The sequence below is a fragment of the Ips typographus genome, unplaced genomic scaffold (genome assembly GCF_016097725.1).
Source record: "Ips typographus isolate SLU unplaced genomic scaffold, UJ_Ityp_2.0 IpsContig144, whole genome shotgun sequence".
NCBI classification, from domain to species: domain Eukaryota; kingdom Metazoa; phylum Arthropoda; class Insecta; order Coleoptera; family Curculionidae; genus Ips; species Ips typographus.
In genome coordinates, this window is record NW_028098545.1 from 89,158 (window position 1) to 100,498 (window position 11,341).

General features: G+C 33.3%; 1 protein-coding gene across 1 annotated transcript; it reads right to left on the reverse strand.

Annotated features, from left to right (window-relative positions):
- Positions 1–548: 548 nt before the first annotated feature.
- LOC145739428 (elongation factor-like GTPase 1) lies at positions 549–1,262 on the reverse strand. Its single transcript, XM_081994849.1, has one exon. It carries the CDS (start codon positions 1,260–1,262, stop codon positions 549–551), a length of 714 nt encoding a protein of 237 aa, XP_081850975.1.
- Positions 1,263–11,341: the final 10,079 nt, after the last annotated feature.

The window sequence follows — 11,341 nt, forward strand, 5'->3', positions numbered from 1 at the left end:
AACACTTTAAAAACATTACGCTGTATTCAACTTCAGCAATGTTAAAGCGATCTTATGATCTGTTAAATTGATACCTCTGCTTGTGGATCACTTTCAACTTGCTGACCTAGCAAACGGTGCCGGAAAATTCACTGTGCTGTACCTAGATCGGTAGATAAATACTTTAGCCTAAAATGCAGTCAAGTAAATAGTTAAAGTTGAGTAGTAAGATAAATAAAAGTTGTAAGATAAAAGTTAAACTGTTCTTGGCCATATTTAAAATTCGTTTTTGGCAAATATACACAACAGGTAAAATAAGTCCAATCTAATGTTCACCCACGACAGTTTTAAATATGGCTAAAATGTATGGATTTTTTTTCATTTATATAAACAAAATACAAAAGCTAAAAGAATACCTAATAATGCCTAGAAAATTTACTTGGATACCAGGAAGTACTTGTATACATTATGAATATTAAAGTATTTCTGTACCACCCAAAAACGGAAACGCAAAAAGTTACCCAAAATAGCTGGAACTACTCGGATACTAGTGGTGAAACTGGGTTCCATTAGTCGCACTTCTGTAGCCAGGAAAGCATCGTTATCCAGATTTTATCGTAAAGGGTTGCCCATCCGGTTCCTACGTCCTCACAAGCCGTCTTAAGTTGAGATTTTAGCTGTTCTATAGCTTTATTTGTCCGTTGGCTTTTAAACACTTTTGGTTTCGGGGGTGGTGCTTTAGTTACCATAAAACCATATTGTTCATATTCTTCAATGGTAGTAAGCAATTCGTGGTTCTTACTGATTATTTCTGCCAGTGGTGAAGGTAATGAAACCACTTTTACAGACATGACGATTTGTTCGGTTTGGAGGCGTTTATCTTTCATATACTCAAAACATTTATTAAGAACTGTTTCTCTTAATGCGATCATAGGTGGTGACACATTGAATTTAACTTTGGCAAATTTCATTTTTAGATCTTTGATACACTTTTCTAAGTGAACATCTCCAGCTGTAAGAAGAATTAATTCACCCGTTTCCTGAATCATTACTTGTATGCCGGAGTCCGTCTGGCTTAACAGTTTTAAGCCATGGCGTAAAACTGGTAGATGTTTTGGATCAACTGGTTCAATTGCATAGCGCACAACGGGGAGCAGAACCTGATGCTCAAACAACGGCACTACATTTAATTGAGTAGATAATGTCGCGGTTCGATTTACGCCAGTGAGGACGCCGTCAATACCACAATTTTTTCCAGCAGGTACCCAATCCGTCTCAACCATGTCCTTTCCAACCAAAATATATAGTTTTTTTTATTGTAAATGTGCTGACACTTCTATTAGTTGCAACAAAAGCATCAGGATTTTCTGCTAGTTTTGATTCTTCTGGCAAATAGTCCTTCGTCAAAGCATATACTTGTCCTATTCGTAACGATCCGACAAGCACCCTTGTCATACCGATAATCACTAGTTCATCTTCAATTAATTTAATCTTATCTTCATCGGTCGTAGATGACGAGGAACATTCTTGGTCAGTTGTTGATTGTTCCCTCGGGTTAGCGCGATGCGCCGATGAAACTATCGGTCTAGTTCTACGCATCTGATGACTGACGTTTATAATATATATAATAATTAATATACGACGTTAATAAAAGCCTCCTTTTCTAAAGACAGCTTATCAACCGAAAATAGCTTTGAAACGTAGCAATAGGTTGGACAGGCTATATCTAATCGTTTCAGGTAGGGCATAAAGGTCTCTCTACACATGAATTCAAGTAGGTGAATTTATCTCTTTAGGTGAGGGAATTACATTTAATGTTTGAAGAAATACTTTTTTAGCAAGAGGACTCCAAGTAGACAGAAGTAATTTCATTTGTTGCCTGCGATTGGTCGTAAACAGCATTTCTCGCGTTGGATTCGTTATTTTTAGTGTCTTTAAGATTTTAGGTAGATCGGTTTTATTCATCTTGATAGGAACCGTCTGATAGACTTGTAGAATACTGCGAAGACAAAACTGTAAAAATATGTTTGTCTTTTGTTTTGTCACGGCTCCAGACTTGACGTTGCCTTGAGAGTCCACCCAAAAATCAAAATTCCACATTTTCTTGACTTAAGGGTCTCTACTGTCTCATTTTTCACTTTATCTATTATCATGCGGCAAATGTCTTTGGTTGTAAAACCCCATCCATCACATGCACTGCCAAAAATAATATTGCCTGTGTCTGGACTGAACAGCAACCCTGAAATTTAGTAAGTGAATATTACTTGTGATTCCAGTAGCTTTAATTAATGGCAGAAGAGAAAACTTGACAAACAATATTTTAAGTTAGGACTAACCGTAATTTACATTTTAATTTAGTGCCATTAAAATACAAGAATGTATTGAAATACAGCGTGATGTAAACTTTTTTTAATAGATAAAAACTTATCAAAGTATCATTTAACATATACCAGGTGTCCAAGAGCACCCTGGACATAGGAGATCAACATGGGAAAACGGTTTTGATTTTTTTGCGCCTGTACGGTTCATTTAATGGAAAAACGCTTTAGATAAAAGTTGTAGAGCACATTTTCGGCTATCAACTTGTAATTTTTTCAATACCGTAGATTTGACCATTAAGACGCAAAACGGATCTAAAATTCGGAAATTTTAAAACTCGCGCCAAGCGGTCGTTATATCCGGCAGTGCTACCAAACTTTCAAAACAAGTTTATTTTTTTATAAAATAAATCGTGATAACAATACTTTATCAGTAGCCACAGTCCAAAAATCTGGTAAGTTACATTTATAACCTCATTTAATGTCTCTACTCAACTTATTTACTTTGTAGCAAAACTCTTTAAGAAAACACTGGTTTTGCTTGCAAATATTGTCACGTTTAAATTGAAAAGCCCTTTTGGCCCAACAAGTTAAACGAGACGTGCGTTTATTACTTTAATAAACGCCTTTACCGAGATCTTGTTTCAGAGGTAGAATCAAACCACTTGGTAGAAAAATATAATTTAATAACTAAATAATAGTTAAAACTAATTGACAAAATGGTTGGTTTATCAACTTGGTGAATCGGAATAAAACCTTCAACATAATTCCCAAAGTAACACTTTAAACAATACCTTTTACATGCACAAAATATTACAATAACAAATCTGTACTTACATTTGTAAAACAATTATGAGGGCAGCTTCGTGGAGGGTTTGGCACTTGCGATTTATTATAGTTTAAGAGATGGTTTACTATTTAATTAATTTGTAAACCCGGTGCGGGTTGCAGAATTCAGGACGACTACATTCTGTGGCGTGAGCGGAGTCTTCTGGCTAGGTACTGCCTTCTCCGACGTGGTGCACAGAAAAACTGGATTGATTGGAATGAACTGATTGAATTGAACTGAACTGAACCCCTCTCTAGGGTGCAACCTCTTTTTTATAGCATTCCAGACACTGATTCCACCAATCAAAACTCCCAGACCTGGCCTCGTCTAGCCGACAACTCGTGACGACCTTCGACCATCGGTACTTGGAAAACATTCCACATTATTTCGCAATTCAGCAAATGCATCTTAATTGCAGTTGCACTCCGACCGCATTCCACAGTTTTAATGTTTCCGCTCAAGTAATATAAACATTTTTTAATGTTTCCGTTCAAGTAATAAATTTGATTTATTATCCTTCGTGACATTTGCCCCTCCTCCATGAAACTGGCCCTCCAGTTTAAACTAAGAGAGGTAACTCCTACATTTGACAATGCTAATTATTAATCTAGTTATCGCTAGCCTTATATAAAATTCATCTTATTATAATATTATTAGAAAAATGGAGTAAGAGAAAATTTTGATTTTAATTTTAATTTTCTTTTTCATATATTTTCTAAAAAGCTTACTTTCTCCATTTTCCGTCATCGCTTCGTCGTACCTAAAAATTATAGTAATCCTAATCATTAAACTAACCCTTAAATTAACATAACACATTTGAAATCTTGGGGAGCGCTTAACTACGCACCATATACTTCAATATACGCAGTTTTGATTTTGCGATTTGTATTGCGCCATTGTTCGCACAAAAATTTTTGTCACAATCATAAATTGCCCTGTCCATGACTTTGTCCCTCATTGGTCACCAAATAGTACAGTAGTTGAAGTCTAGCAATGTCAATTTCATAGTCCTTCCTGCTTAAGTTTCATTAACATCACGTGGTTGACGTTGGTGATAAGGTTAAGTGTCATCTTTATTGGTCTTCCAATACTGGCTTTGCACAGCGTCACTTAGTACATTGGCTCCTTATGGCTCCCTCAAGTGCATGGTTTTTTTACATATAATGAAAACAAGAACAAAGGTTAATATGTGTTCATTAAGGCCTAATATACTTATATTAAAAATCTAATTTGCATGCAATCTTGCGTATTACTTTATAAAGTTAATTGACATGTAAAAATAATCGGGAATCCGGTCCTGAAACTAAAAAGTTTGAACTCCGTAAATATAAACGACTCGCTCTAGACGCTCTAGTTTTCATGTTATGGAAAGTAGAACGTATTTGCCTGTTTCAAAAAATACAGAAACCTTAACCGTTTCTAATTAACTTCAAATCCTTTTGGAGAAGATTTTTTTATCAAAAATTGGATGTAATGTCCTCAATCAAATGCTTTTCCCTCATTGTTTCTGTAAAAATAAAAATATGTTATTAGTATGCAAACGCAAGTATTAAATGATTAACTTAAATCATTTCTGGCTTGGTTTATTTTTAATAAAAAATAAACTCTGATTATTGCATTACCACAAATTTGCATTGTCCGTCTTAGTTTCACTTTGCCTTACTAAGCGGAATCAAGGCTAAAGTTTGTCATCATTCGGATTATCAGCCGGACGATAAGCAGCGATGTTCGCTTTTGCTTTAGTCCAAGAGCTGATGTATTTTTGTGTGTAACTTTTTATTTCGTGTGGTATAATTCAAAATATACCATGTATCTGTCTTACTATCGTACTCATACAATGAAAAAATCACGATATAAAACTCAAGTGTACACTTCTTCACTTTTATAATAACAATGGCAATTTTTCTTAATAATTATTCTCATATGCTAAAAATTTGCATGTCAAAATGAAATTACAATGATATTTATCCATACGCAGTTTTTGTGAACGTTCGTACCGCGATGACTTAAATAACAAAGTGATCACCATCTGCCTGCGGCATAAGAAAAGAATTATCTAATCAAAAAAAAACAAAATATATCCTACTGTAGGATAATTCATTTAAGCAAATAAAAGTAAACATTTTTATAACTTAATTATGAGCATTTTGACTTTATCGGGCTTGTAACTTGTAACTTTGAATTGCTCTGCAGTTCAATATTTGTTTCAAAAAGTAGTCGTAGTCAGTCTGCTAGAAATTTGTACAACTTATTGTACATCGTAATGAGACGATCCTATAAACGGAATTAAGGTAAACGATTAAAGCAACTAATACGCAAACTTCCAGGATAACGTATAACCGGTTGCTGTCAGGAATAGGAATCCCCGTTGCCTGAAAATATTGACAAATTTGCTACTTTATATGGACCTTTTTATATCCGAGTTTAAAGAAGTCTAGTATCGATTTGCTTCAAAGACCCAATTTTCAAAACCTAATAAACGTATGTATAAGGTTTCATCATTCAATTATTTCAGCCTGCTATTAGTTTCGCATTCAAAAATGCTTTTGGTTTGTTCTTTGAGAAAAAATCATGCACCGCCCTAACATCGATAACAGCAAATAGTATTGCTGTGTGGCACTAAAACAAATATTTCTCAACATGTACAGACCTTTCTGTATCAGAAACTTCTCAACTGAGAAGGGAAAAATCAGAAACAACTACTTTGAGAGCTAATACTCCTACCAACATTGAATTATACTGTTTTTCCAGTTGAATTCTTGAGTATTTAAATTACTCCTTTATAAAAGATACCAATATTTTTCATTGGCAATCCAGTAATTATTTTATTTAATCATGAATCTTGAGCTGGACATCTTCGTACAGATGCACCAAAAATAGTTCAACTGCATGTAAGTTGAAACTTTAGTACTCATAAAACTCATTACAACGGGTCGGTTAAAGAAACAAACTCTATGTGCCACTTACATAATAGGGTATTACGCTCAGCTAGCGTTTTTCACCTCAATTAAATAGCAGGTTAAAATTATTTAACAGGTTGAAATTCAGCAGAAATAAAGTAAAATAAAATCACATTATTATGATGTGTGGGTCCTATCGTCTCATTCGAGTAGTATGTGTGTTGAATGTTTTAAATATCACCTCAGAAATACTTTATTACAAATGTATCATTTACCATTCGTATTCAAAAAAATAACTTGGGTCACTTTTTAAATCAGTTGTCATTTTTTTCCATAGTAAAATCAAGTTTAATTATTATTAGCCAATGCAACATTTCGACTTGTTATTCCATGTAGGTAAATTATCATGTGCATTTAGAAAAAAAAACATTAAAATTCATCAATCAGCAGTTTTCTTATCGACACCTTCGCGGCGATGCGACGAGACGAGTGCAATAAAGCAAGTCGGTCACACCGGCACGCGGCGTCAAATACAACTAATTAGTCTGCTTTACTTTATTTTCCACTAATGTCGCGATTTTTGTAAGCAACCAAATAATAACCTTCGATTTTTTATGTACTCTTAGTTTTGAACGGTGGAAACATATGGAAATCCTCTTTAACTCTGCACTATGCTTTTATTTAAAGCTGGTACCTACACATAATAAGTAAAAAATTATTTGTCGACAATTAGAAGTTTCATTCCGGCACACTTTTTGTCGTTATCGGGAATGCTTGCTGCCTCGACATCGAAATAACACAATCCGCTGTTTTACAGTGTGGATTTTATTTTTTAACTTTAGATTTAGAAGTCATGTAAAAATTAATTTAATAGCATGCTGCAGTATGTAAAATTCATTTTTTTTTTCTCAAAATATTTGATTTTTCAGCTTAACTTTTATACAAACTTCTACTAAATAGAAATGCTAAAAGCATACATTTTGCTTTGAATATTGTAATCCACAAAATTGGGATACAGGGAATATTACATTTTTTAATTCGACTTGGTCGGCTGTGTCTCTATTTTGGTGTGAAGTTTTACGAGTTGATTTAAACATCGCAACTTTTCTTCGATAATCTATATTATCGATTTCATTTATGTTACTTGTCTGTAAATTAGGATGTAACATTTTCGATTGAACAGGAAAATCGGACTGAAACTTATTAGCAGTTTTTGATTTGCGTTTTTCTGAAATGCATAACATTGAATCCTTTGTCGTATTTGTATTGATTGATTCATTAACGTCGAATTTACCTATAACAGAATGCTTTAAAATAGGAACTGTTCTAAATCCCTTATTGACAATTTTAATGTATAAATTGTGCCCATTTTGCAAAAATGGTGTGTCTACACACAGATTTCTTGGACATAAATAACTGTCTCTTTTAATAAAAATGCATTTTGTTAAATCAGGTACATTATTCGAGGTTTTCAATCTTAACGTTATTTGCGTATTTGGTTTTACAATATACTTTTGAGCAACTTTTAATTTTATTACAGGTTTTACTGTTTTTTCGACGTCAGAAATTTCTACACCCATTAGATACTCTTTCTGAACTTGGTTTTTAGATGTAACATCTAAATCAGGTCGATTGAGATTAACTCTTACTTTATCGTTGTTGTTTGTTGAAAAACTCAAAATATTTTTATTGTAATCAATCATTGCGTTAAAATTTGATAAAAAATTATGTCCCAAAATTAGAGGTTTAGAAAGATTTTTCACTACTAATGCTTCAATATCCAACTTTATGTTGTTAATTTTTAGAGTTACTTTCGAAGTACCAACTGGGTTAAAAGTATAACCTCCTACCGAAGTTAATTGGATTTTCTCTGATGATAAAGACATGTTAGTTATAAGATTTAAATCAATTAAGTTTGGTTCACATCCTGTGTCTAAAATTACATCAAACAAATTGTCTTCGTTATTTATTGAAGCTTTGATTGACAATAAATTGCTATCTTTACTGTTTGTCGAGTTTAGAGCAACTTCATCGACACTTAACATTGAGTTTTCACATTTACTAGGATTCTGATGTGTAGAAACATTCTTATTTTGTCCAAAATTGTAAAACTTGTTGCTACCTCTATTAAAATTTTTACATTTTGATGAATAATTATTTCTGGTATTACTATTTCTTATACCTTGATTTTGATCAAGCCTAGAATAATTTTGCTTTTCTCGTGACACATTTTGATAGTAGAAATCATTTTTCTTTAACTTGGTCCCTTTGTAATTATTATTTCCACAATAATTGTTGGACTGAAATTCACAATTTTTACAATACTTATTTGGCCAAGTACGATTAGTACTGTATTTGTCAAATTTGTTTTTCAACCGATCATTACGAGACCGAAAATTCATTCCGTCCGAAATGTAAAATTTACTTTGCCGATTCATTTGACTAAATAATACACGCTCTTTAATATCACTTATTTTCAAGACTAGTTGGTTTAAATCACTCAAATTTTTATTATTAGAGCTTAGCAAATAATACATTTCAAAACACGACGGATTTAAACCGTTTTCAAAATAATCTCTAAAAGTTTCAAAAGACATGTCTGGGTTAATTTCATTTGCCAAGGTAAGTAAGTCATAATAATAAGTTTTAATGTCTTCATTGTCCCGATGTTTACGCGTGTTTAATCTAAATTTCAGTTTACGAAATGGTTGGTCACCTGCGAATTCTTTTAGAAAATCTGTTCGAAATATTGCCCAAGTATTCAAAACATTTTTTGGATCATTTACATATTTTTGATACCAAACTTGTGCTGGTCCGTCCAAATAATTATTAAAATATGAAATCTTTAAAGAATAAGTCCAGTTGTTTAATCTTGCGGACTTTTCATATTTATTTAAAAATGTAATGGGGCAATCACTTGATGGATTAAACGTAGGTGGACACGTAAATTTAGGGATGGCCGGGGCTTTTTGTTCGGCCAGTGCTGTACGTAAAGTTATATTAGCCATTAATTTCTTGACTTTTTAACATAAGACACGATCGTTTCAGTAATACTGACTTGCTTTTAACAATTTAGCAAACAAATATTCAAAATGACAATGTAGGACAAAATTAATTATGCAAAAAGAAAAATATATTTTTGTTTTAAAGAGGTAATTTTCATTCACGATAAGAAAAATCAAAAATATTTTTTCTGGTTTAAAAATTCACTTTTTTTTTTTAGCAGTGTTTTTCATCTACTTGAAACAATTCTACCAAATGTCATTCTGACACAAAATCGGCGCCTCCACCAAATGTCATTCTGACACAAGGCCGGCACCTCCACCAAATGTCACGTTTAAATTGAAAAGCCCTTTTGGCCCAACAAGTTAAACGAGACGTGCGTTTATTACTTTAATAAACGCCTTTACCGAGATCTTGTTTCAGAGGTAGAATCAAACCACTTGGTAGAAAAATATAATTTAATAACTAAATAATAGTTAAAACTAATTGACAAAATGGTTGGTTTATCAACTTGGTGAATCGGAATAAAACCTTCAACATAATTCCCAAAGTAACACTTTAAACAATACCTTTTACATGCACAAAATATTACAATAACAAATCTGTACTTACATTTGTAAAACAATTATGAGGGCAGCTTCGTGGAGGGTTTGGCACTTGCGATTTATTATAGTTTAAGAGATGGTTTACTATTTAATTAATTTGTAAACCCGGTGCGGGTTGCAGAATTCAGGACGACTACATTCTGTGGCGTGAGCGGAGTCTTCTGGCTAGGTACTGCCTTCTCCGACGTGGTGCACAGAAAAACTGGATTGATTGGAATGAACTGATTGAATTGAACTGAACTGAACCCCTCTCTAGGGTGCAACCTCTTTTTTATAGCATTCCAGACACTGATTCCACCAATCAAAACTCCCAGACCTGGCCTCGTCTAGCCGACAACTCGTGACGACCTTCGACCATCGGTACTTGGAAAACATTCCACATTATTTCGCAATTCAGCAAATGCATCTTAATTGCAGTTGCACTCCGACCGCATTCCACAATTTTAATGTTTCCGCTCAAGTAATATAAACATTTTTTAATGTTTCCGTTCAAGTAATAAATTTGATTTATTATCCTTCGTGACAATATTTAATGAGGATGACCGAATCAGCTATCTCAAGCCTCTTCATAACACTACCAAACTATTTAAAGTGGACAATGAAGCCAGATCTTTGAAGATAAGTTTCCTACTGTATAGGGACAACAACAAAGGGGCCAAATACTTCCTTCAAAAGTGATGTGATTTAGCTTCAATGTGCTTAACTTCATGGACTATCATCACCGAGGGGTTTCATCAGTATTGCAACTAAAACTTAAAATGATTCAGTGTTGATATCTGACTTAAATCTCAAAATTTGATCTGACTGAAACGTGAAGAATGTTAAACTGGCTATAAAACCTCTTAGAAACCCCTTCTAGGCATATAATATGGACTTACACAGTCAAATTATCAGTCAGGTGACAAAAGTTTTTTTATAAAGGAAGGTATTATCGAAAAACCACCTTTTCAATTGAGCTATATAAATGAGCTGTTCTATTCTAGGTTTATTAACATTATAATCGTGTCATTTTTTCCACACACTCAATTGTTCCAAATAAAGCTTTGTACACTGAATGTTTGTATTAATTATTTTTTCACAGTTCAAAGTACAGTATACATTTTCTTCAAGCCAAAAGCTTCAGTACAATAGGTGGCAAAGAAAACTGGTTTTACCACATAAACAGTGATTGTTCCACAGATTGAGTGTGAGTGGGTGAACCTTTTACCATACAAGCTATGCTAAAAACAACTTTGTCTTAGTAACCTAATTTTTGTTTGGATAATAGTGTAATAAAGTTCCAAATTAGCAAAGGTAGGTAAAATGTAGTGATTGAAAGTCTCTAAAGAGAAACAACTTGTTTCTAATTTAATACACCATTTCACAGGACATACCTTTACCAATCAAATGTGAACTCGAGTTTTGGTTAATTTATTTTTGGTTAGGAGATGTTTTACAAGTATCCTTGTAGGTGAATGATGTTCAAGTTAACTAATAGAGCTAACTAAATATCAGTACTTACCTTACCCTGTAGAACTAAGTAAAAATCATTGAAAATCAGTTATAAAAAATGCCTTTTTATTAACATCATACAATAAAAAACCACTTAAACACTATGGTGTGTTGACAACACTACAAAACAGAAGGATACAATAAAACTAGCGTCACATAGGACACTAAATTGCATCACTTTTGAGGGAAGTATTTGCCCTCTTTTGTGGTCCCTGT